Raw genomic sequence first — 27,785 nt, forward strand, 5'->3', positions numbered from 1 at the left:
AGCTGGATGACTATGCTAAGAGATACGAGTGGGCGGCACAAACACGTGGTCCATCTAGGAGCGGCACTGCAGTGGCAGACAGGATGGCAGTTTGAAAAACTAGGCCCCAAACTATACATAATGCAAAGAAAAAAAAGAGGTGCAAGATGGAATTGTCCTTGGGCCCTCCCACCCACCCTTATGTTGTATAAACAGGACATGCACACTTTAACAAACCAAACATTTCAGCGCCAGGGTCTGCCACACGACTGTGGCTGAAATGATTGGTTCGTTTGGGCCCCCACAAAACAAGCTGGCAATTAATCTGTCCCTGCACAAACTGGCTCTACGGAGGCAAGATGTCGTCCTCATCCTCCTCATCCACCGATTCCTCACCCTCTTCAGTGTTGTGTACATCCTCATCCTCACAGAGTATTAATTCGTCCCCGCTGGAATCCACAACCAAAGGTCCCTCTGTACGTTCTGGAGGCTGGTCTCCCTGGAAGAGTTGAGAATTAATTTAATGAACATCATCTTCTCCACATTTTGTGGAAGCAACCTCCTACGCCTTTCGCTGACAAGGTTCCCGGCTGCACTAAACACTCTTTCGGAGAACACACTGGAGGGGGGGCAACTCAGGTAAAATAGAGCCAGTTTGTACAGGGACCTCCAAATTGGTTCTTTTTCCTGCCAGTACAGGTACGGACTGTCTGACATGCCTACTTGGATGCTGTCACCGATGTAATCATTTAACAGACAGACGCACGCTTGTCGCTGCTGCTTTGAGGATGCAAGTGCGGCTACAGCCCACACAATTCACAAAGACAGAAAAAAAAAAAGAATATTTTTATTGTTTGTGGAGCGCACTTTGAGGGTTACACCACCCTTTAACAGACAGACATAAGCTTGTCGCTGCTGCTTTGAGGATGCAAGTGCGGCTACAGCCCACACAATTCACAAAGACAGAAAAAAGAAGAATATTTTTATTGTTTGTGGAGCACACTTTGAGGGTGTCACCACCCTTTAACAGACAGACGCACGCTTGTCGCTGCTGCTTAGAGGATGCAAGTGCAGCTACAGCCCACACAATTCACAAAGACAGAAAAAAAAAGAATATTTTTATTGTTTGTGTAGCACACTTTGAGGGTGTCACCACCCTTTAACAGACAGATGCACGCTTGTCGCTGCTGCTTTGAGGATGCAAGTGCGGCTACAGCCCACACAATTCACAAAGACAGAAAAAAGAAGAATATTTTTATTGTTTGTGTAGCACACTTTGAGGGTGTCACCACCCTTTAACAGACAGACGCACGCTTGTCGCTGCTGCTTTGAGGATGCAAGTGCGGCTACATCGCACTCAAGTCACAAACACATTAAAAAAATAGTTTTTTATTTTTTGGAGCACTTTGAGAGTTACACCACCCTTTAACAGACAGACGCACGCTTGTCGCTGCTGCTTTGAGGATGCAAGTGCGGCTACAGCCCACACAATTCACAAAGACAGAAAAAAAAGAACAATAATTTTATTGTTTGTGTAGCACACTTTGAGGGTGTCACCACCCTTTAACAGACAGATGCACGCTTGTCGCTGCTGCTTTAAGGATGCAGGTGCGGCTACAGCCCACACATTTCAGAAAGACAGAAAAAAAAGAACAATATTTTTATTGTTTGTGTAGCACACTTTGAGGGTGTCACCACCCTTTAACAGACAGACGCACGCTTGTCGCTGCTGCTTTAAGGATGCAGGTGCGGCTACAGCCCACACATTTCACAAAGACAGAAAAAAAAGAACAATATTTTTATTGTTTGTGGAGCGCACTTTGAGGGTGTCACCACCCTTTAACAGACAGACGCACGCTTGTCGCTGCTGCTTTGAGGATGCAAGTGCGGCTACAGCCCACACAATTCACAAAGACAGAAAAAAGAAGAAGAATATTTTTATTGTTTGTGTAGCACACTTTGAGGGTGTCACCACCCTTTAGCAGACAGACGCATGCTTGTCGCTGCTGCTTTGAGGATGCAAGTGCGGCTACAGCCCACACAATTCACAAAGACAGAAAAAAAAGAACAATATTTGTATTGTTTGTGTAGCACACTTTGAGGGTGTCACCACCCTTTAACAGACAGACGCACGCTTGTCGCTGATGCTTTGAGGATGCAAGTGTGGCTACATCGCAAACAAGTCACAAACACATTAAAAAAATAGTTTTTTATTTTTTGGAGCACTTTGAGAGTTACACCACCCTTTAACAGACAGACGCACGCTTGTCGCTGCTGCTTTGAGGATGCAAGTGCGGCTACAGCCCACACAATTCACAAAGACAGAAAAAAAAGAACAATAATTTTATTGTTTGTGTAGCACACTTTGAGGGTGTCACCACCCTTTAACAGACAGATGCACGCTTGTCGCTGCTGCTTTAAGGATGCAGGTGCGGCTACAGCCCACACATTTCAGAAAGACAGAAAAAAAAGAACAATATTTTTATTGTTTGTGTAGCACACTTTGAGGGTGTCACCACCCTTTAACAGACAGACGCACGCTTGTCGCTGCTGCTTTAAGGATGCAGGTGCGGCTACAGCCCACACATTTCACAAAGACAGAAAAAAAAGAACAATATTTTTATTGTTTGTGGAGCGCACTTTGAGGGTGTCACCACCCTTTAACAGACAGACGCACGCTTGTCGCTGCTGCTTTGAGGATGCAAGTGCGGCTACAGCCCACACAATTCACAAAGACAGAAAAAAGAAGAAGAATATTTTTATTGTTTGTGTAGCACACTTTGAGGGTGTCACCACCCTTTAGCAGACAGACGCATGCTTGTCGCTGCTGCTTTGAGGATGCAAGTGCGGCTACAGCCCACACAATTCACAAAGACAGAAAAAAAAGAACAATATTTGTATTGTTTGTGTAGCACACTTTGAGGGTGTCACCACCCTTTAACAGACAGACGCACGCTTGTCGCTGCTGCTTTGAGGATGCAAGTGTGGCTACATTGCAAACAAGTCACAAACACATTAAAAAAATAGTTTTTTATTTTTTGGAGCACTTTGAGAGTTACACCACCTTTTAACAGACAGACGCACGCTTGTCGCTGCTGCTTTGAGGATGCAAGTGCGGCTACATCGCACACAAGTCACAAACACATTAAAAAAATAGTTTTTTATTTTTTGGAGCACTTTGAGAGTTACACCACCCTTTAACAGACAGACGCACGCTTGTCGCTGCTGCTTTGAGGATGCAAGTGCGGCTACATCGCACACAATTCACAAACACATTAAAAATATAGTTTTTTATTTTTTGGAGCACTTTGAGAGTTACACCACCCTTTAACAGACAGACGCACGCTTGTTGCTGCTGCTTTGAGGATGCAAGTGCGGCTACAGCCCACACAATTCACAAAGACAGAAAAAAAAGAACAATATTTTTATTGTTTGTGTAGCACACTTTGAGGGTGTCACCACCCTTTAACAGACAGACGCACGCTTGTCGCTGCTGCTTTAAGGATGCAGGTGCGGCTACAGCCCACACATTTCACAAAGACAGAAAAAAAAAGAAGAATATTTTTATTGTTTATGGAGCGCACTTTGAGGGTTACACCACCCTTTAACAGATAGACGCACGCTTGTCGCTGCTGCTTTGAGGATGCAAGTGCGGCTACAGCCCACACAATTCACATAGACAGAAAAAAGAAGAAGAATATTTTTATTGTTTGTGGAGCACACTTTGAGGGTGTCATCACCCTTTAACAGACAGACGCACGCTTGTCGCTGCTGCTTTGAGGATGCAAGTGCAGCTACAGCCCACACAATTCACAAAGACAGAAAAAAAGAAGAATATTTTTATTGTTTGTGTAGCACACTTTGAGGGTGTCACCACCCTTTAACAGACAGATGCACGCTTGTCACGGCTGCTTTGAGGATGCAAGTGCGGCTACAGCCCACACAATTCACAAAGACAGAAAAAAGAAGAATATTTTTATTGTTTGTGTAGCACACTTTGAGGGTGTCACCACCCTTTAACAGACAGATGCACGCTTGTCGCTGCTGCTTTGAGGATGCAAGTGCAGCTACAGCCCACACAATTCACAAAGACAGAAAAAAAAAGAACAATATTTTTATTGTTTGTGTAGCACACTTTGAGGGTGTCACCACCCTTTAACAGACAGACGCACGCTTGTCACTGCTGCTTTAAGGATGCAGGTGCGGCTACAGCCCACACATTTCACAAAGACAGAAAAAAGAAGAAGAATATTTTTATTGTTTGTGGAGCGCACTTTGAGGGTTACACCACCCTTTAACAGACAGACGCACGCTTTTCGCTGCTGCTTTGAGGATGCAAGTGCGGCTACAGCCCACACAATTCACAAAGACAGAAAAAAGAAGAAGAATATTTTTATTGTCTGTGGAGCGCACTTTGAGGGTTACACCATCCTTTAACAGACAGACGCATGCTTGTCGCTGCTGCTTTGAGGATGCAGGTGGAATCTAGATGGGATTTGGAACCGGGGACACACTACCTCCATCAATTGTCTAAATCCCACTGCACTAATGGCGGATACCGGACGCACGTCTAACACCAACATAGCAGTCAAGGCCTCAGTTATACGTTTTGCTTCAGGATGACTGCTGTCGTACTTCATCCTCATCGCTAGGGACTGTTGGAGGGTCAATTGTTTAGTAAAAGTAGTGATGTTCCTACTTCCTCTCTGGGATGATGAACAACTCCCAGCAGCAGCAACAGCACTAGGAGGAAGTGGTTCTTGATCTTTCCCTATTTTATTTTTATCGGAGAAAGTTTGGTCCTCCATTTATGTTATATTGATATATACGTGCGGCTAATGCGCACACAAACACAGAAAATATTTTTTTATTTTTGCTGGAGAGTAGTGCACGCTTGTCGCTGCTGCTTTGAGGATGCAAGTGCGGCTACATCGCACACAAGTCACAAACACATTAAAAATATAGTTTTTTATTTTTTGGAGCACTTTGAGAGTTACACCACCCTTTAACAGACAGACGCATGCTTGTCGCTGCTGCTTTGAGGATGCAAGTGCGGCTACAGCCCACACAATTCACAAAGACAGAAAAAAAAGAACAATATTTTTATTGTTTGTGTAGCACACTTTGAGGGTGTCACCACCCTTTAACAGACAGACGCACGCTTGTCGCTGCTGCTTTAAGGATGCAGGTGCGGCTACAGCCCACACATTTCACAAAGACAGAAAAAAAAAGAAGAATATTTTTATTGTTTGTGGAGCGCACTTTGAGGGTTACACCACCCTTTAACAGATAGACGCACGCTTGTCGCTGCTGCTTTGAGGATGCAAGTGCGGCTACAGCCCACACAATTCACAAAGACAGAAAAAAGAAGAAGAATATTTTTATTGTTTGTGGAGCACACTTTGAGGGTGTCATCACCCTTTAACAGACAGACGCACGCTTGTCGCTACTGCTTTGAGGATGCAAGTGCAGCTACAGCCCACACAATTCACAAAGACAGAAAAAAAGAAGAATATTTTTATTGTTTGTGTAGCACACTTTGAGGGTGTCACCACCCTTTAACAGACAGATGCACGCTTGTCACGGCTGCTTTGAGGATGCAAGTGCGGCTACAGCCCACACAATTCACAAAGACAGAAAAAAGAAGAATATTTTTATTGTTTGTGTAGCACACTTTGAGGGTGTCACCACCCTTTAACAGACAGATGCACGCTTGTCGCTGCTGCTTTGAGGATGCAAGTGCGGCTACATCGCACACAAGTCACAAACACATTAAGAAAATAGTTTTTTATTTTTTGGAGCACTTTGAGAGTTACACCACCCTTTAACAGACAGACGCACGCTTGTCGCTGCTGCTTTGAGGATGCAAGTGCAGCTACAGCCCACACAATTCACAAAGACAGAAAAAAAAAGAACAATATTTTTATTGTTTGTGTAGCACACTTTGAGGGTGTCACCACCCTTTAACAGACAGACGCACGCTTGTCGCTGCTGCTTTAAGGATGCAGGTGCGGCTACAGCCCACACATTTCACAAAGACAGAAAAAAGAAGAAGAATATTTTTATTGTTTGTGGAGCGCACTTTGAGGGTTACACCACCCTTTAACAGACAGACGCACGCTTTTCGCTGCTGCTTTGAGGATGCAAGTGCGGCTACAGCCCACACAATTCACAAAGACAGAAAAAAGAAGAAGAATATTTTTATTGTCTGTGGAGCGCACTTTGAGGGTTACACCATCCTTTAACAGACAGACGCATGCTTGTCGCTGCTGCTTTGAGGATGCAGGTGGAATCTAGATGGGATTTGGAACCGGGGACACACTACCTCCATCAATTGTCTAAATCCCACTGCACTAATGGCGGATACCGGACGCACGTCTAACACCAACATAGCAGTCAAGGCCTCAGTTATACGTTTTGCTTCAGGATGACTGCTGTCGTACTTCATCCTCATCGCTAGGGACTGTTGGAGGGTCAATTGTTTAGTAAAAGTAGTGATGTTCCTACTTCCTCTCTGGGATGATGAACAACTCCCAGCAGCAGCAACAGCACTAGGAGGAAGTGGTTCTTGATCTTTCCCTATTTTATTTTTATCGGAGAAAGTTTGGTCCTCCATTTATGTTATATTGATATATACGTGCGGCTAATGCGCACACAAACACAGAAAATATTTTTTTATTTTTGCTGGAGAGTAGTGCACTTTGTGGGTTACACCACCCTTTAAGAAATGAGCCAGCCGGCTCTTTACTTATGGGACACAGGCGCATGCTTGGCGCTGCTCCTTTGTTGATGCACGTGCAGCCACAGTGCACACAAGTCACAAACACAGAATATATTATTTTTTTTGGTTTGGACTGGAGTGTACTTTGGGGGTTACAGCACCCTTTAACGGTAAAGCCAGCCGGCCCTTTACTTATGACACAGGCGCACGCTTGGCACTACTTTGTTGATGCACGGGCGGCTACTGCGCACACAATTCACAAACACAGAAAAAATATTTTGTTATTTGGTTTGGAGTGTACTTTGGGGGTTACAGCACCCTTTAACGGTCAAGCCAGCCGGCCCTTTACTTATGACACAGGCGCACGCTTGGCACTACTTTGTTGATGCACGTGAGGCTACTGCGCACACAATTCACAAACACAGAAAATAATTTTTTCTTTGGTTTGGACTGGAGTGTACTTTGGGGGTTACAGCACCCTTTAACGGTCAAGCCAGCCGGCCCTTTACTTATGACACAGGCGCACGCTTGGCACTACTTTGTTGATGCACGTGCGGCTACTGCGCACACAATTCACAAACACAGAAATTTTTTTTTTTTTTTCGGTTTGGAGTGTACTTTGGGGGTTACAGCACCCTTTAACGGTCAAGCCAGTCAGCCCTTTACTTATGACACAGGTGCACGCTTGGCACTACTTTGTTGATGAACGTGCGGCTACTGCGTACACAATTCGCAAATACAGAAAATATTTTTTTTTGGTTTGCAGTGTACTTTGGGGGTTACAGCACCCTTTAACGGTCAAGCCAGCCGGCCCTTTACTTATGACACAGGCGCACGCTTGGCACTACTTTGTTGATGAACGTGCGGCTACTGCGTACACAATTCGCAAATACAGAAAATATTTTTTTTTGGTTTGCAGTGTACTTTGGGGGTTACAGCACCCTTTAACGGTCAAGCCAGCCGGCCCTTTACTTATGACACAGGCGCACGCTTGGCACTACTTTGTTGATGCACGTGCGGCTACTGCGCACACAATTCACAAACACAGAAAATAATTTTTTTTTTGGTTTGGACTGAAGTGTACTTTGGGGTTTACAGCACCCTTTAACGGTCAAGCCAGCCGGCCCTTTACTTATGACACAGGCGCACGCTTGGCACTACTTTGTTGATGCACGTGCGGCTACTGCGCACACAATTCACAAACACACAAAAAATATTATTTTTTTAGCACTTGGGGGGAGCACCCCTGATGGACAGAGCACCCCCTGGACAACACTACAGCACCCCTTTAGGACTGGGACACTGCACAGGACTTTGGAGTGGACACAGCCCCTATGGAGAACTGACTGCACAACACAGTCCAGCCAGCCCCTATGGACTTTGAAGTAGTGGACACAGCCCCTATTAACAACAGCAGCACAGCACAACACAGCCAGCCCCTATGGACTTTGAAGTAGTGGACAACAGCAGCACAGCACAACACTACTCTGCACTACACTACACTACACTACACAGCCCAGCCAGCCCTAACTCCCACCCTCCCTCTTCACTGTCCACAGCCGAGTGAGAAAATGGCGCCGACGCGGGTACCTTATATAGGATCCAAAACCCGCGAGACTCGGAAGGCGGGATGATGACGTTTTGCCTCGATTTCAGATCCGAGTCAGGCGGGAAAAGTCGAGCCTGACTCGGAACTGCCTCGGATCGGGGGGGCTCGGATTTCAGAAATCCGAACCCGCTCACCCCTACTATATAGTCACTGAATACAGCACTGTGTGGTTGTGTGCTCCTCTACCAGGGGGCATCATGCAGTGAGCAATATATAGTCACTGAATACAGCGCTATGTGGTTGTGTGCTCCTCTACCAGGGGGCATCATGCAGTGAGCACTATATAGTCACTGAATACAGCGCTATTTGGTTGTGCGCTCCTCTACCAGGGGGCATCATGCAGTGAGCACTATATAGTCACTGACTACAGCACTATTTGGTTGTGCGCTCCTCTACCAGGGGGCATCATGCAGTGAGCACTATATAGTCACTGACTATAGCGCTATGTGGTTGTGCGCTCCTCTACCAGGGGGCATCATGCAGTGAGCACTATATAGTCACTGACTACAGCGCTATGTGGTTGTGCGCTCCTCTACCAGGGGGCATCATGCAGTGAGCACTATATAGTCACTGACTACAGCGCTATGTGGTTGTGCGCTCCTCTACCAGGGGGCATCATGCAGTGAGCACTATATAGTCACTGAATACAGCTCTATGTGGTTGTGTGTCTACCTGGGGGCATCATGCATTGCTACCGCTGCATCCCATAACAGTGTAATGTACACGTGTGCCCCCCCAAAGGATCACCTGCTACCCTTCCCAAATGACATAGGAACGCTGAATGCAGGGTTCCCATTAGAGAAATATATTCAAATCTGTGACATAATAAAATGACAGATGGTAACAGTCATCATCATGCATATTAAATGTCTTGGTATTATGATCCCTAATCGAAACGATGACTTATTCAAGTTGAATTTACCTCCTATACTTTAGACCGTTAGACGCGATCTTCAGGAGTAGAAGGCTTTGAAGGTGTCCTGGCTGGGACGGATCAATATTATCAAAAGAAAAACTCTGCCAAAAATGCGTCAAAGTGTCCCAATCCATATTTCCCTAGATGGGATTATTAGGGAATTTGTAATGGGTGGTGGTGGTGGGGGGGTGTGGTCCAAGATTGAAGGTTCTATGCAGACAGTCTTGTGGCAGGCACCAGCTAACCTACTTTTTACACTATTATCCGACTCATTTAGCCCTAATCGCTACATGGTCGAACACGTCCTTTACCAAACAGTGGTTCCAAATTGAGTGTGCTTCACTTATCCCTGCAGACATTTTGCCCAGGACTTCGGTCCTCCTACTGTAAGTTCCTCTCACCCCACAGGAACCTGCCTTCTATTATCTCATTAATCTCCCCTCGTAAGCTGGGTACACGTTAGCTGATGTGTACCCAGCGCAATATCGCCAGTGACGTGACCCAGCGGAGGTGCCGGCACCAGCAAGTGTATACTGTCACAAGCCGCCACCCCGTCTTGTTGGACAACGATGCTCCTGGCGGTTCTCTTAGGCTTGTTGCTGGGAGACAGAGACACCACGCTGTCAACTCATGAAGTCCTCCCATTTGGCTGTACGTCATCTCTGCCGGGACTGGATTGGTTCCTCTTCCTTTTTCTTCCCTGCTGGTGCATTGCTCAGGTGCCGATGATAGCGTCTTACATATGTTTCCGGTTCCATAGAGTTAGTATCTCTCATTGTGATCTTTCAGCATCTCCAGTCCTGAGTCTGTTATGTCTTGTGCCGAATAACATCCTGGGGGCCCAGTCTGCACTGCAGCATCTGTGGTTCCAGCATAACATTGCGGCTATCTCCACTGTAAAGTGCCTCCAACTGCCCAGTGCTGTCATATCCCAGCGGCACAGTCCGCACTGCAGCGTCTGAGGTACCAGCATAACACCGCTGCTATCTCCACTGTAGAGTGCCTCCAGCTTCCCAGTGGTGTATCATATCTCAGCGGCACAGTCCGCATTACAGCGCCTACGGGTCTCCAGCCTTACACCGTGACTACCTCCGCTGTATAGTGGACCCATCATCTCACAGTTGCCGCACCTCTTCCCGGCGGCATTACCACCAGGTTACCATCCCTGCAAAGTCTCTCCAGCCCTCAAGGCTGCTATGTGACCACCAGGTCACCATCCTTGCCAAGTATATCCAGCACTCAAGGATGCTACGTGACTACCAGGTCTCCACCTTGTCAAACTTCTCCAGCCCTCAAGGCTGCTCTGGGACCACCAGGTCACCATCCTTGCCAAGTATCTCCAGCCCTCAAGGATGCTACGTGACCACCAGGTCTCCACCTTGTCAAACTTCTCCAGACATGTGCTACAACGGCACTATCCTTCGGTTGATCCCATCGCTCCAATAATCCTCAGAACTATTGCCTCCTTCTGAAGTGAATCTCCCTGGGATTCATTACATATACTTGCCGATGCATGTAGTGACAGAGCGATGGCGGGGGCCACGCTGCATGTAGGGCTGACGGAGGATGTCGCTGACGACGCGCGGGAGCACGCATCATCAGTGACATAGCAAGTACACACTAGACGTTGTGCCCGATATGCCGGTCCAATCCACCGAATCGGACGACATATCGTCTAGTGTGTTCCCAGCATTACCTCTCTAATGCAAAACCCAGTTTTCCCCATCTGTTTCAGAGGGTTTCTTTGCGCCCTGGAATATATATGGTCGCTGCAGGATGGTCAGCTTATGGTCCAGAGATCTGATCATCTCTTTTGCTATATTGTGGGAATGCCTGGAATTGCCTGATTCAGTATTTTGGTTTTATGCCCAAATTTAGCACAATATTAATTTGGTAACCCGGACCTTGCCCTTGCGCCTAATACTGACCTAATTTGAATTATGGTGCTTTTCTAAAATTCCTGTTTGCCGTTTGGCCTCCAAAGTTTACCAATTGCTGGATATAGCCTTACAGCCCAATCTACCTGATTTTACCACAGCATGGCATAAAGATTGGCAGTTCACGATGTAGGACTCCCAATAGGAAAAACATCTCCATGTTACTCATGTTACTGTAGCTCCCAATTTACATAACTTCTAACACTTTTCCACTGCTACAATAACACAGATAATTGCTGGGTCATCCCGGGTAGCGGCTTAGTGGAAAAGCGTCCCTGAAAAATAACCTGGGTCAAGTGAACTGGGAATCCAACCCAGGTAGCTATCAGGGTTGGACCTGGGATGGACCTTGGTAATGGTGCAGTGTAAATGTCATGACCCAGGTTATCCGACCTTGGTCATGCCTAAATTTAGCTGATTGGTGGCTGTGGAGAAGTCACCTCATACTTTTTTATGACCTCTCAAGTTTAGCAGGGCAGTCCCGGGTTCAGCGTGAACGGGGCTGACCCAGGAATAACCCGGATCGAAGGTGCAGTGTAAATGGGTATTACTGAGAATCGCTACAAATTTTATTTCCATTTGCTTTTAAAAGGGATGGTATTGGAGGGTTCTCAGGAATATCGCTCACTGATGACTAACACATAGAACCTCCCCCTATTTTTTTCTTCTCCTGTTGTGTTCCTTCAATTTGTGAAGTCTTCCTTTGGTTTATTACCCTTTATTTCTTCTCGTTACATTGATGATTGTTTTACTGTAGATTGTGCTTTGCTAGCTGTATTTGTGTCATTGATAAAATTACACCTCTTCTTTATGCTAAAGTCTTCTGCCGACACCTGCATGGTGTTTTTTTTTGTTTGTACTTTTGTACTCAATAAAATTTGGTTGAAAAAACAAAAACAGTCATCATCATGAATCTACAATATTCTGAGAAGCTAATTCTGCTCAGAATACAGCAAAACCTGTTTTGAAATGTAAAAACATTATACCTTGTATTATTCTGCTGCATTGCAGTTTTTTGTCTTTTATGTTAGTAATAGTCACTTTTATTGCAACTGACCTGTAGCGGAGTAGAGCCATGCCCCCTGCCAATGGCACAGCCCGCAAGTGTGCACCACTCAGCAGTAAGCAAGCTAGCACCACTCTTTAGATGGGTGTATATGGTGGAGCATGGCAAAACATAACCGGTACGGTAATTGGCAAAGAGAGTAAACTAGCAGCTATTTCCTCCAGGATGTCTCAGTGCTTTCTTATACTAAACTTGTCTAAGACAAAGAACATCACCCTGCCCCCCTTCAAGATCCCTCACCTCCCCCATTATTGTTACAATATCACCCTCTCATCTGTCCTCTGCCAAGGAGGTATTCTTGACTCCTCCGCCACCTTCACAGCAGGGATGTGCAGTCAGGGTAGGCAGAGCCTCCCCATCATACTCCTGAGATTTGATGTAAAAATGATTAGAATAATACAAAGAAGATATTTATAACTTATAAGAAATCTTCTTTGTTTATTGTAATCATTTTTGTAATTAACACTCAACAGCTTTGTGAAGCTTCCTGGGACTGCAGGGAGACAAGAGATGAGGCAGCAACAGCTCAGCCTCACTTCTGTATAGTCAGACACTGCTTGCAGAGCTGGGGGCGGGGCCAGCCCACGGGTAGTATGCTGCACAGAAAAAGAACCAATAGAGGCATGCCTCTGAATATGTGTTATGTGACCAGGAAGTGCACTGCAGTGTTTAGAGATCAGAGCTCAGTCAGACAGCAGCACCAAGAGAAGGCACAGTGATGCAGGTAGGAGAATCAATGGACACTGAAGCTTAGTGTAGTGAGGGGAGAATTACAGTGAGTAAGGGGTGAGACAGGACTCAGACCCATCTCCATGTGTGCCTCCCCAGCCATTCACCTCACCGAACATCACTGCTTCACAGTCACACTCCACATTCAGCCCCTCATTTATGTCACTTCCACCTTCACAATATCTCCAGGATAAGACCCTCTCTCACTTTGGACAGAAGACCCTCACCCACTCATTTGTCATCTCTCAAGTGGACTAATGTAACCTCCTCATGTCTGGTCTTCCCGACCTCTCTCCACTCCAATCTGTCCTCAATGCTGCTCCCCGGCTCATCCTCATCTCCATTTGTAAGTGCTTCTGACACTCCCCATCAGGCCATGCACAGGCTCCCCTTCACACGCCTCACACTCACCTATGAAGCCCTAATTCATACCTCTCGACCTACATCTCTGACTTAACACCCCCTCCTCACTCCAGCCCGCCCACATTGCTGTCAATGAGTGGCGCCTATCTTCCCAACTGATTACATCCTCCCACTGCTGCCTCCAGGACTAGACTATTGTATGCACTCTGTACTGTCGAAGCTGGATAATTGGGTGAGACAAGATCAGCTTAAAATTAGATCGAAACGACGCCATCGTGCGAATGGCCGCAAGACACCCTCTTGGAAATGAGATCTGCAAAACGCCATTTTGCGAATGGCTGCTCAGCGCCATTTTAGCTAAACTCACACTTAAGTACATATGGCAATGCTATTATTAGCATCAGGCGATCGCATCTTTTACCATACACACATTAATACACACAGTTGCGTTGTTAACATGTCGCACATTAGCGAATGCATAAGATCCTGCATAAAAACGCTGTTTATTAGCTCTGTGCTCACGCATCTGCTCCAAGTTAACTAGTGTCTTTTCCCAAACCCCCTAATACTTACATAATGCACACTCACATAAAAGGTTCCATAGCTTTAAAGTATAAGATCCAAGTTTTATTCATTTATTACAAATGCTGTGAAATAAAGGCTATTTGGTATCTAAGGTTTAATATGTGATAAGTAAGCCGTGTTTGGTGTTATACTGATCTGCACTTTCTCAACAGCTTTCCGGTATCATCGGTGTGAAGATCGCAACATGCATTCTCAACTTATGGACAGTAGAGATTTAAAGCACCAAAATGTACTTTGTAAAATCAACAGCCTAGATTTGCATGAGGCAGGAAAACGGAGATAACCAGCTGTTGGAGGCTGTTCTGTGTCCATTTGAATCAACCTGTTAAATGTCCTGTAACAGACGCACCGTGATGGAGAACCAATGGGATCGCAAAGAACCTGTCTATTGTGTTGTCTATTTCTGTAAGGGTATAAATATGCGTGTTGTGACCCCAGTCTGGAGTCTTCTTGCTGATTGATGATTGCCGGAGGTTTCTTGCTGATGCCGGTATCTGGTCCCAGAGCGCGTGCGTATGTATAACTGTATCTTGGGTCTGTATAATTTCTTTGCTCTAAATTGTACTTAGATCACAGCGTGCAACTATCTGTACTTTACTTGAAATAATACTTTGTGCTTTGGAAACACATTTTCAAGGTCTGAAGGAATTTATTTACTGTATGACTGCGTACGCAAACAGCGTCAACTTTAGAAGGTATAGGCAGGCTTTTTAGAAGGTATAGACAGGTTCTGAGAAGGTATAGGCAGGAGCGTATAGAAGTTTAAATTCAGTATCCTTAGTACGGCGCTAAAGACCTCTTGTGGCGCCCTATTAGTAAAGGATAGTAATAATCACTGACGTTGGCCATCTCTATACTCTTGGGTCAATGCTGAGAGAAGCCACGTGACGTCTGTATAGCATTTATGTTTGTTTAGCTCCTTGGAGAGGATTGTTCAATGTTTCTGGGAATGAGCATCTTGGAAAGTGAAATATCGGCCTTAATTGATAATGTTGTATTGGGATTGAACCGCTGGCTTTAGTGGGGCAGTGGAAGGGAAGATTCTGTGAATATTCATCTCCTTGCTTAGGAGAACCTCAATTTGGTCGCGTTTGACCCTTCGTCCAGCACGTAAACCTGTAGATAAAGCATCATGTGCTTCTGAGTATCTGGTTTCTCACAACTCCTGGATACAGTGCTAGTATGCCCAGGTACACGGAGCCAGTATCGGACGGGAGCATTAGGGGGCAAACAAGTAAATGCCTTAAAAGGGGCTCCTTCTTAAGGGGTCTATTCATTGACCAGAGGGGGTGTGGCCAGCCAAAACAGAGACTTGGCTACACATTAGAATAACGATGGGCAATAAGCTGTTGTAGAACTACACATCCCAGCATGCCCTGTTACAGTTTTGCTATTTGGCCATGCTAAAACTGTTGCAATGCAGGCTGGGATTTGTAGCTCAACAACAGCTGAGGGGGGGCGCATATTGCGCAACCGTGCATGGTGATCTTGGCCCCAAATATACATAGTACTACATAGTGATTGCATGCATGATGATGTACCAGAGTGATAACAGCAATTCATTATAGTAAATACACCACAATCCTGGGAATGCAGCATAATGTAACATATGCACAGGCTGTAACCAGACCCCTAGAGAAGGGGGTGGACTTTTTGTCAGTGGAGCCCAACAGGGATTTCCAATGTACCCCTGTGGGCCAGTGCGACCCTGCTCTGAGCAATTAATCAGGGGGAAGACTGTTAGGATTCTGCCTTGTCATCTATGTCAGTCATACCCCTTTCAAACATCTCGAGATTCCCGGGAATTTGGCCTGCCTCAGCCAAATTCCCGGGTAGCCGTGTCTGTCTGAAAGGTACCTACCCGGGAACCCTGCAATCGACCAGGGTTTTTCCCGGGACTAAAGTCCCGGGAAATTACCCTGCTTCTGTCTGAATGGTGCTAGCCAGGAATTTACTACTCCCGGGCAGCACCAAGCAGCTTTTATATGTAGTTGACAGTGCAGAGCGTCCTGTAGGACGCTCAGCGATGCTGCTTTGAGTTGGCAGCGCAGAGCGTCTTATAGGACGCTCAGCGCTGCTGCTCACCACCCCCAGCGCCGGCCGGCTGTGCCACAGCGGGCCGCCCGCACTCCCGCTGGACCACCAGGGAATTAAAATAAATTTTAAAAAAATTATAATAAAAAAAATATATCTGCATTATGATTGGCCGGCTTCCGGCTGCTGAATGATTACATCATCATCATCAGCCAGAGAGGGGATAGACTAGGAGGAGCAGACGGCAGAGAAGAGGCAGGTAAGCAGAAAAACCCTGCTCTTGTCTGAAAGGGGTCTACCTGGGGTCCACACTGTAGTATGAAAGGGGGGTCTCGACCAAATACCCGGGAATTTGCATAGGAGAAATTCCCGGGTCTGAGCAGGAAATTTCCTGGGTTGTATATCTGAAAGGGGTATCAGTGACTTTCCATGTGTGTGCTTTCAATCACTGAGCTGCAGTGCAGGGTGCTGTCTGCAAGGGTGAGAATGTCACTTTCTGCTAGGGTATTACCCTGCATGTGTGAGCTGCTATGCAGGTGGGGTTACCTAGTCATACTGATTGGCTGTGTCTTCAATTTATTTCTGTCCTGACTCCTCGCCTCTGCCAGTGATGGCGTTTGCTCCCAGCCAGGGTCGGCGCTGGGCTTCCTTGCGCCCAGCGCCGTCCGTGCTGCACTGACGTGCCCTTTCCCTCCCTGAGTGTTTATCCAATAACGCCAGCGGGAGGGTGGGGGCGGCATTTTCCTGTGATGGCACGTTCAGGCAGGGTGACGTCCCTGCTAACCCGTGCCTAGAGCTGCCGCGGCTCCCAGCGCAGCGTCCTGGATCCTGTGCTGTATATTTCTTGTTCTTGTCTCCTGATACAGCTTCCATGTTTCCTGGCTACAACTTACTACCATCCCTTGTTATAATTTCTAGCAGGACCTAGCCGGGTTCTCCAGTCCAGTTCCCGGACAGCCATCTGTGTTCCTGTTTCCAGTCCAGCTTCCAGGTGCTCAGCGTCCATTCCTGGCTGAGTTGGAGGCATCCTATATTGCCACGTCTGCAGAGCTATTTCCCATCATGTTTACTAATGCCCGTTACACACTAGGCGATATGTCGTCCGGCGGATCAGAAAACGTTTCGGGCATTTCCGCCAGTGTGTATTTATGTCGCTGAAGATGCGCAATCCCGCGTATCGTCAGCCACATCGCCTGTCGGATCTGCGTGCGATATCGTCAGCGGGGGCTATGTTGCCAAATGCAGCAGGGCCCCCGTTGTTGATCTCGGCATCAGAAAGTGTGTACGCACCCCGCCAAGTCCCATTGCTAATGAGGTCAGTACACACTGGCCATCATCTAGTGTGTACTGGCCTTTACTCCATTGGCGAACGTGGTATAACCTTTGGTACATCACTCTGGTATTCAGATAATCCCCATCCAGTCTGATCGGTATCCTGATCAACGTCTGCACTCACCTAAGCTACAACATCCACTTAGTGTGGCGAAACCCGTGTAAGACTTACCTTGGGCTCTCCTGCCAGATACACTGCGGGGCTCTGAGCCGTCTCAGTCATTGGATTTACCTGGACTCTGGGTCTGATTCAGAGCCGCTCGCTATTTGCGGTCGTTCGTTCCAAAACAAGGGGTGGCTATTCAAATGAATCGTTCGCTCATTGCGGTCTGTTCACGCCTCTAAGTCTGAACGAGCGAGCAAAACTTGCGGTTGTAATTTTGAGAAATACGCCTCCTGGCCGCTCGCACCATACGTCATGTCCGCTATTTATTAGATTAATCGAGTACATCGAACAGCGTATGAACTGCTCGCTATTCTTGTGGTTGGTTTTTCCTACCACTATATTGCGAGCAGTTCTGACTATAAAACAACCAGGTGACGTGATCAATGACGCTGCTGTTTTAATTATGCACACCCTTAAAACGCCCGTTTTGACCTTTAAGCACGCCTGCGTTCTGAATTCCACTCCCCCGTTTTCAAGCACCTTCCCCTGTTACCACCCACATACGCCTCCTCCTGTCACTCAAAATAGCAGGCATTCGCTATATAGTGAACAAACAATTTTCGGCCGCACTGACTGGTTCGCGCATGCGTATTACAATCCGCACGCATGCGCAGAAGAGCGAACATCGGTCAGAACGAACAAGCGGCCACTTACGAGCGGCTCTGAATCAGGCCCTCTGTGCTGATATAATACAGTAACTCTCTACCTTTACCATGTCTGAGTAATTAAGGAGTGTATTCCTGCACTGTGTTGTGACTTTCATTTATCTACCTTATGCTCTGCAAGAGACGTTCTGCATTTGATTTTCTGTTGATATATTATTTTCATACCCACCTACGTCTGAAGTTCTCTGTATTATCCATTTGGAATACTGACATTCCGGATTCATTTGTTAGTGCTACATATATTATACCAATAAGTACTGTCATTGTTACTGTTACGCACCCCGTGATTTCTGCTGCAAACCTACAGAGACACCACTAAATCTAATCATGCATCAGCTACAAGTACATATCCAGGACTCGCAGGAGGAGCTGTAATTACCTGTCCAGCTTAGTAACAACGCTCTGATGATGGAGGCTTGTACCCGATTTAGGGGGTGATTCTGAGGTGGGAGCAAAGCAAAAAAAAGCAACTGCTACATCTGGACAAACCAAGTTACAATGCGATGGGGGCAGATAAATGTATTATGTGTGCATGCAGGGTAAATACTGGCTGCTTCTGCATGTAGCCCACACATGCTGGACAGCTTTATTCTTAAGCTACCCATCCACTAGCAGACCTCAACACGATTATGACATTGTAATCGTGCAGTCATTTGTCAGTCTGTGATGAGCCTGCACTGAACGTTCAGTGCAGGCTCATCAATCATCTGCAAACATGCTGAACCTGACGTTATCTTCAGGTTGTCCAGCATGTTTGCCCGATGATAGATGTCTAAAATGACCAGCGGGAGCGCGCGCCGCTTGTCGTTTTAGACATTTTTCTAAATGATTTGCAAACGATTAATGAACGATGATATCGTTCAATCGCTCAATTTAATCATCTAGTGGATGGACGCCTTTACACTGCAATCACCCCCCTCCCAAATCTCACTCTCTCTGCACATGTTAAATCTGTGCCCCTGCAGTGCAGCATGGTTTTACCAAGGTGTATAGTTACTTGCTCTTTTTTTCCTTTACTCCCTCCACAGAATCAGCTGCTTAGTGTAATCATGTGAAGAAATTGTATTTACAGTTTTTGAGACCAGTTTTACAGGGATTCAAATGTCAACAAGCTGGTAACGTTGGACTTGGGTGATGCTTTCAAGATGCTCAACTGCCTCCAATCCTTCATGCAGAACCTTCTATCCTGGGCGTACGTCCCTGGGAATGACTACGCTTCTGGATGTAAGTTTGAGTGACATGTCCAGCCTCCTGCTAAATGTCCAGCATCTGGTCCAAGCCCGGGAACCTCATGTGGCCGCAGGCTCTGAGCACTATTCTACATGTCTTCTGCAGGGATTCTAAACCCATCCCTGAGGCTATGTACATGGGATGCACCTGGGTGAGGAATCATTGGAGGATTGTGAAAGCCTGGAGTTAAAGCCACAATCCATTCTCAATGGAGCCGATTTCAATTCAGCACATTTGCCGCCAAACATCACCGTGATGTACAGTTGCGCATACATTTACCATATATGGTACCCACGACAACAGTTTTCCTATCCTGGACACCTCCATGGGGATACGAGGAAAAACATGATGCTGCTGGCCGCAATAAGACGTTCTGTAACGTTACATTGCGGTCTTAGCACTAAAATGAATATTTGTGCTTTGAGCAGGATAAATAGAAATGGTTTGTCCCTGATGCAGTGACGTACATGTTTCCTATGTATAGGTCTCTGTAGTAATGCTTCCACTACGCAGACTATGAACATTATATTCACATACTGTATGCTGCTGTTTCAGTTGTTGCCGTGTTTAACTTAACAAGAAAATTGTTTTTGGTTGATTTTGCTACTTTGTTAATACAGGTTGAGTCTCCCATATCCAAATATTCCGAAATTTGGATTTTTTTAGCATGATTTTTGATGGTTCAATGTACACAAACCTTGTTTAAGGCACAAACTTATTAAAAATAAAGTATAAAATTAACTTCAGGCTTTGTGTATAAGGTGTCTATGAAACATAAATGAATTTAATGTACTGTATGTACACAAACTTTGCTTGAGCCACAAAATTATTGTAACTATTGTATAAAATGACCTGCAGGCTGTGTGTATAAGGTGTATAGAATGACCTGCAGGCTGTGTGTGTATAAGGTGTATATAATGACCTGCAGGCTGTGTGTATAAGGTGTATATAATGACCTGCAGGCTGTGTGTATAAGGTGTATATAATGAGCTGCAGGCTGTGTGTATAAGGTGTATATAATGATCTGCAGGCTGTGTGTATAAGGTGTATATAATGATCTGCAGGCTGTGTATAAGGTGTATATAATGATCTGCAGGCTGTGTATAAGGTGTATATAATGACCTGCAGGCTGTGTGTATAAGGTTTATAGAATGACCTGCAGGCTGTGTGTGTATAAGGTGTATAGAATGAGCTGCAGGCTGTGTGTATAAGGTGTATATAATGAGCTGCAGGCTGTGTGTATAAGGTGTATAGAATGACCTGCAGGCTGTGTGTGTATAAGGTGTATAGAATGACCTGCAGGCTGTGTGTGTATAAGGTGTATATAATGAGCTGCAGGCTGTGTGTATAAGGTGTATATAATGAGCTGCAGGCTGTGTGTATAAGGTATATAGAATGACCTGCAGGCTGTGTGTATAAGGTGTATATAATGACCTGCAGGCTGTGTGTATAAGGTGTATATAATGACCTGCAGGCTGTGTGTATAAGGTGTATATATTGATCTGCAGGCTGTGTGTATAAGGTGTACATAATGAGCTGCAGGCTGTGTGTATAAGGTATATAGAATGACCTGCAGGCTGTGTGTATAAGGTGTATATAATGATCTGCAGGCTGTGTGTATAAGGTGTATATAATGAGCTGCAGGCTGTGTGTATAAGGTGTATATAATGAGCTGCAGGCTGTGTGTATAAGGTGTATATAATGACCTGCAGGCTTTGTGTATAAGGTGTATAGAATGACCTGCAGGCTGTGTGTATAAGGTGTATACAATGAGCTGCAGGCTGTGTGTATAAGGTGTATATAATGAGCTGCAGGCTGTGTGTATAAGGTGTATATAATGAGCTGCAGGCTGTGTGTATAAGGTGTATAGAATGACCTGCAGGCTGTGTGTATAAGGTGTATAGAATGACCTGCAGGCTGTGTGTATAAGGTGTATATAATGAGCTGCAGGCTGTGTGTATAAGGTGTATATAATGACCTGCAGGCTGTGTGTGTATAAGGTGTATATAATGACCTGCAGGCTGTGTGTGTGTATAAGGTGTATATAATGACCTGCAGGCTGTGTGTGTGTATAAGGTGTATATAATGACCTGCAGGCTGTGTGTATAAGGTGTATATAATGACCTGCAGGCTGTGTGTATAAGGTGTATATAATGATCTGCAGGCTGTGTGTATAAGGTGTATATAATGAGCTGCAGGCTGTGTGTATAAGGTGTATATAATGAGCTGCAGGCTGTGTGTATAAGGTGTATAGAATGACCTGCAGGCTGTGTGTGTATAAGGTGTATAGAATGACCTGCAGGCTGTGTGTATAAGGTGTATAGAATGACCTGCAGGCTGTGTGTATAAGGTGTATAGAATGACCTGCAGGCTGTGTGTATAAGGTGTATACAATGAGCTGCAGGCTGTGTGTATAAGGTGTATATAATGAGTTGCAGGCTGTGTGTGTATAAGGTGTATATAATGACCTGCAGGCTGTGTGTATAAGGTGTATATAATGACCTGCAGGCTGTGTGTGTATATAAGGTGTATATAATGACCTGCAGGCTGTGTGTATAAGGTGTATATAATGATCTGCAGGCTGTGTGTATAAGGTGTATATAATGACCTGCAGGCTGTGTGTATAAGGTGTATATAATGAGCTGCAGGCTGTGTGTATAAGGTGTATATAATGAGCTGCAGGCTGTGTGTATAAGGTGTATATAATGACCTGCAGGCTGTGTGTGTATATAAGGTGTATATAATGAGCTGCAGGCTGTGTGTGTGTATAAGGTGTATATAATGACCTGCAGGCTGTGTGTATAAGGTGTATACAATGACCTGCAGGCTGTGTGTATAAGGTGTATATAATGACCTGCAGGCTGTGTGTATAAGGTGTATATAATGACCTGCAGGCTGTGTGTATAAGGTGTATATAATGACCTGCAGGCTGTGTGTATAAGATGTATAGAATGACCTGCAGGCTGTGTGTATAAGGTGTATATAATGACCTGCAGACTATTCCAAAATACAGAATAATCCGATATCCAAAATATCCCTGGTCCCAAGCATTTTGGATATGGGGGACTCAACCTGTATTGTACATTCAGCATTTTATACTGTGAAATGTAGCTTTTATACAATATTGCAAATAAAACGGTTTTATCATTTCAACAGAAGCCTAAGATGACAGCGTAACCCCCTCCCCCACCCACAGAGAGTCGCCCTTCTTTCTGGGAAAGGGTTAAACACGTTCAGGGCTGCTTTGGAAGTTGCAGTAGCTGTGAGAAATCGGATTAATTCTTACTAGAAGTAAATTCCCATCTGTCGCCTCAGGTGAGAACTGGGACTAGTGATCACAGAGATATTCACCCTTATCAGCACCCTGAACTTTATTGTGAGTGATTGTGACCACTGGACCTGTATCTGTGTTTAGTGAATGCCAATATTGATTTGCATTGTTTACAGTCTCTGCCGTAAGACTGATATCATGCGACCGAACGAAGCTTTGGCAACTTTCCACCCTGTGACGTCAATATGATCTACCTGTAGGTGTCACTGTAACTTTACGGAGAGACTAAGGGGGCCCAAACATCTGCAACCGATTGCGGCAATTCCAGGATCGGCTAACTGGGGATATTCAACATGTTGTACAATCTCAATTCACCAAAACACGACCCGAAAATGGTTAGAATGGACAAGTCGAAATTTTTAACATTACCTCGATCTGCTGACGCAGCGCTGATCAATGATGGCCACCAAAAAGCGGATCGGAAGAAAGGCCCGCATTCCAGTGACCAGAAATAAGGGGGGTGGGGAAGCGTGAGGCAGTCATTATATCAAAATTTACAATGTCGTTAATAATGTCGATAATTATGTCAACATTGTTGAAATGTCGACGTGTGAAATGTCGACATTCTACACAGACTGGAGGGTTAGGCTGCGGTAGGAGAGATTAGGGTTAGGCAGTAGGGGGAGGGTAAGGAGTTAGCGATACTCACTGCCGGAACCACCGCAGGAACAGCCCGAAGTCCCCGTCAGCTGACTGACAGATCCAGAAGACACAGCTGGAGCTGCCGGACCTGCCGAACCAGTTAAGCCACTGCTAGACCACCGGGAACATGATGACGATATTCTAATCATGTTGACATTTTATCAGTGTCGACATTATGGCTGTAGATGTGGTCACCATCAACATCCCAAGCATGCTGACATTACGACAATGTTGACATTATGAATGTCGACAATATATACCGAACCCGGGGGAGCATAGGTGGGAAATATTAACAAACTGATACGCTGTTATAAAGAAATGTAAATTATAATGTACAAAACATCTTCTTGTATTGCAATGATTAACCTTTAAGTGTATAGAGACATAGAACCTACTATGATACATGACGCAAATAAATCTATAAAACAATAACCTGTCATTCTATAAACTGTACTGCGCTGTAACAGTGGTAGGTCACTGACGTACTGTATACAGAAACCCTCCCCGTGTAATACCAGACGTGTGCTGCCGCGGTATTGTCAGGACGGTGCTGGGATTATTACCAAGAAACGTAACTGTGAACTTTGGCCCTCATTCAGACCCACTTGCGAGCGGCTGTCCGCTCGCAAGTGGGTCGACGGTCTGCACTGCGCATGCGCACGACGGAGGGAGCTCCGTCGTGCGCATGCGCGAGACGCGACGAGCGAAGGACTTTCCTTCGCTCGTAGTGTCTGATCAAAGGGGGCGTGCTGTCGATGTTGATTGACAGCACGCCCCCTTTGGTGGGCGTGCCGGGGGCGTGCCTGCCAGACGGAGGCGTTCCCAAGGGAACGCCTACTGTCAGAAGCCGGCCCCACTGACATCACTAGTGATGTCAGTGGGAGTGATTTTGGCTCTGATAGAGCCAAAATCACTCCTGGCCTTGCGGTTGAGAAACTCAACCGCAGGCTTCGGCTCGCAGTGGCGATGGTCGCGATGGTCTTGACCATCGCGACCATCATCCTGCACGCTCGTATATGCTGTGGGTGGTGACCCACAGCTATACGAGCGTCCGGTAGGACGCTCCATTTTAATGGAGGTGGGCCCTGATTCAGAGCGTCCGGCTCTGAATCAGGGCCTTTGTCGGTAACAGTAATTAATTCTGTTAGTAATGTTACTGGTGGGCGTCAGGAGCAATATTACTGCTGAAAACATTGAGCGGGTGTCAGATATTAGTACAGGCAGAAAGCGGGATCATTGTACTGGGGAGTCAGTCTGTAGTATTACTGCGATGTACAGTATCCATGTTACTGACACAAACATTATTATATATTACATATATTTTACATCTCAGTTTAATATCAGCTTCTTATTATGTAACAGCAGCTTCATCTGTTCCAAGTGCCCCGAGACCTTATCCGCCAGTGTGTTACCCCCGGCCGGGGCAGGTGACTCCATCTGCTGCTCGTCGGGGGAACTGAAGAGGACACAAAAGAAGAAGATATTTAAGTTCTGTGTTCCCGGGCCCTGTGAGATGGGCCCCGAGCAGTAACGAGGCGTTAGGCCCTGTGAGATGGGCCCCGAGCAGTAACGAGGCGTTAGGCCCTGTGAGATGGGCCCCGAGCAGTAACGAGGCGTTAGGCCCTGTGAGATGGGCCCCGAGCAGTAACGAGGCGTTAGGCCCTGTGAGATGGGCCCCGAGCAGTAACGAGGCGTTAGGCCCTGTGAGATGGGCCCCGAGCAGTAACGAGGCGTTAGGCCCTGTGAGATGGGCCCCGAGCAGTAACGAGGCGTTAGGCACTGTGAGATGGGCCCCGAGCAGTAACGAGGCGTTAACCCTTTATACACAGCTGTCATAACCTTTATCTGGGCATCTTATAGCCTTGTCCATGTGACCCCTTATTGTACTTACTGTCCCCCTCCCACCCGCTGTGACACGATAAACACATCTGAATGTAACATTGATAATAAGTGATCAATAACCTGTCGCCTGCCCAGAGTAATCACCAATTCCCTCTTCTGCTATTTCACCACGCAGTTAATAAGTAACTGAGCGGAGGCGCGGTAGCCTTGTGCTGTCATACAACGCGGGACTAATGGGGATCATTAATATTCGTTACCATCAACAGATCTGCAGTAAGTGAGATTATAGTGTATGAGGAGATACAACCATGGGAATGGACTGTGGGACAGATTTACAGATGGACACAATGACGATGTTTATGCAGATTGAGCGACTGTTAGCCATTGCGTACGTGTGTAAGTCGTACTGCGCCGAGCAGCGATTGATTTGCGATTACGCTTGCACAGAGGCCTCATTCGCAAAGTGACTGACAGGTGGTCAGCGTTTGGGGGAGGTAACGGGTTAGAAAAACGCAGGCGCCTCGGAACGTTTAAACACTGTTTTCTGGGCGTGCATAAATCTGCCACTGCGCCCTTTCTGGCAGCGAGTGAATCATTAGCATATTTTCGCTGCGATGGCATTTGCGTCCACCTCTGAATTAGGCCCTCTATGTCATGTGAGTGATGTTGATGGAGCAATCTACTATATATATATATATATATATATAATGTATATCAAGAACAGATGCCACTATAATGGCTCACTGGCTCCGGTTATTGCTCTCATTCAGCTACGCGGACGGCTGGGGAAAGTCCGTACCTCCCCAATATAAAAGTCAGAGTGATGAGAAGCGATACAGAGAGGAACTTCCAGCTGAGATAACGACGCCTCGGTGATCTGCGCACACACTGTACATACGTGACCTGGGGGAGGCGGCTTCTGTATCTACCCTGTTGCTGCTGGTTGTGAAGATTTATAAACTGTTTCTTCTTCCCGCACATCCTAAGCATTGTAATATCATGCAGCAAATTCTGTTACACGTCTATGCAATTCTCGCATCTTAACAGTCTCCACATCGCTCCACCCGGTATGCAGCCAGGATGCCGACGGTCTAAATGCCGACCGTCGGCATCCCGACTGTCTAATCCCAGCAAGGGTCTAACGACAGGCGTCGAAATCCCGGCGCCTGTCATTTTACCTTCGCCGGGAGCCCGACGCCCGGCATCCCAATCGAAGGTAAGCCGGGCGCGGACAGCCGCGGTGGGGGGAGGGTTAGGTTAGGGGCTCCCAGGGGGGGACGACTTAGGGATAGGCACCCCCCAGGAGGGTTAGGATAGGGGAAGGGGGGGTTAGGGTTAGGCACCCCCGGGGGGAGATTAGGGTTAGGCACCCCACCGGGAGACTTAGGGTTAGGCTGCGGGGAAGGGGGATTTAGGTTTAGGCACTTGCAGGGAGGGTTAGGGTTAGGCACCCCTAAGGGAGTCCGGTGGTATTTCACACCGATCCCCTCCACCCAACCCCCGGCACCAGCAGCCGCTACTGGAATGATGCAATTTGTTTCTATTGGAACGCGAGATCTGTATGTGTTATGTCTGCCCTTTTACTGGCTGCATCTAGAAACAAAGTCACAGATACAATATACAGTATAACGGTGATATCACAGTATAAATAATACAATGTAGAGATGTGAGGCAGAGATGGGAGCAGTACTAGTGAATGTGAGTTATAGGGGTATTGTCACCCTGTGACGGGACGCCAGACGGTAAGTAATATATACAGTACATATACTCACATCTTATCGCCTTCATTGTGGACAAACTCCGCCCTCAGCATGCCCGGTGTCAGCGTCACTCCGGAATCAGCGCCATCACCCTCTCTACGGAAAACCACAAACACAGGAAAATGTATATAGGAGACAGAGCGCATAGAGGGGGATGTTACTACTGCCCAACACATGATGGAATCTATCATACTAAAGGTCCACCAGAGATGGGATTCAGTCAGGTAGCTGACATTCAGAATGTCACCATGGACGTTGGGTCAAAAACAAATATGTCGACATACAATTAGGTCGACATTAAAATGTGGACACATTCAGAATGTTGACATTTTACATGTTGACAACAGAATCTTGATATATGTTTTTTTGATGATTTTTAGGGTTAGTAGTTGGGGTTAGGAGTAGGCTAAAAGAAAAAGCAAAAAAACAATATGCCGGTGTTGACATGTTAAATGTCAACATTATGAATGTGTCCACATTTTAACAATGTTGACCTAATTGTATGTTGGCGAATTGGATGTTGACCTACCGTCCATGTCGACATTCAGAACCAGTAGTCATTCTTAATGTCAGCCTTCTGAATGTCGACTGGTCATACCACACCCAGGGCGGGATGTACTAAGCATCGCATCCGGGTACATACTCTATACACACATACATACATACATACATACATACGTCACACTTTGCACTTAATATTATTGCCGCTTTAAATTTCCAGGTCAAACCCGCCTCTGAGCCCTCACTTTATAGATCTAGCCCACGGCCTGGTGCATGTGTCATAAGTGGAGAAACACCCTGCTATCAGGAGAGGGGACTCTGCGGTCTTGGGAGTGACAGAGGGAGATGGGTTCTTGGTCCTCTGACATTTCTATGTG

At 46.2% G+C, this 27,785-nt stretch overlaps 1 protein-coding gene across 4 annotated transcripts in view; it reads right to left on the reverse strand.

Annotated features, from left to right (window-relative positions):
- CFAP221 (cilia and flagella associated protein 221) overlaps positions 1-27,785 on the reverse strand; it is a 270,181-nt gene that overhangs the window by 16,129 nt on the left and 226,267 nt on the right. For 3 of the 4 annotated variants that reach the window (XM_088475533.1, XM_088475535.1, XM_088475536.1), the window contains 2 exons: positions 26,920-27,003; positions 24,285-24,761 (listed from right to left, as the gene is read on the reverse strand). In XM_088475533.1, coding sequence (XP_088331659.1) covers positions 24,635-24,761; positions 26,920-27,003 — 211 coding nt within the window. In that variant the 3' untranslated portion in view covers positions 24,285-24,634. Of the gene's footprint in view, positions 1-24,284; positions 24,762-26,919; positions 27,004-27,785 lie in introns of those variants that run through there. The other variant, XM_088475534.1, reaches the window with a different exon arrangement.

This window comes from Taudactylus pleione, unplaced genomic scaffold (genome assembly GCF_031769625.1).
Source record: "Taudactylus pleione unplaced genomic scaffold, aTauple2 ptg000173l, whole genome shotgun sequence".
NCBI lineage: Eukaryota > Metazoa > Chordata > Amphibia > Anura > Myobatrachidae > Taudactylus > Taudactylus pleione.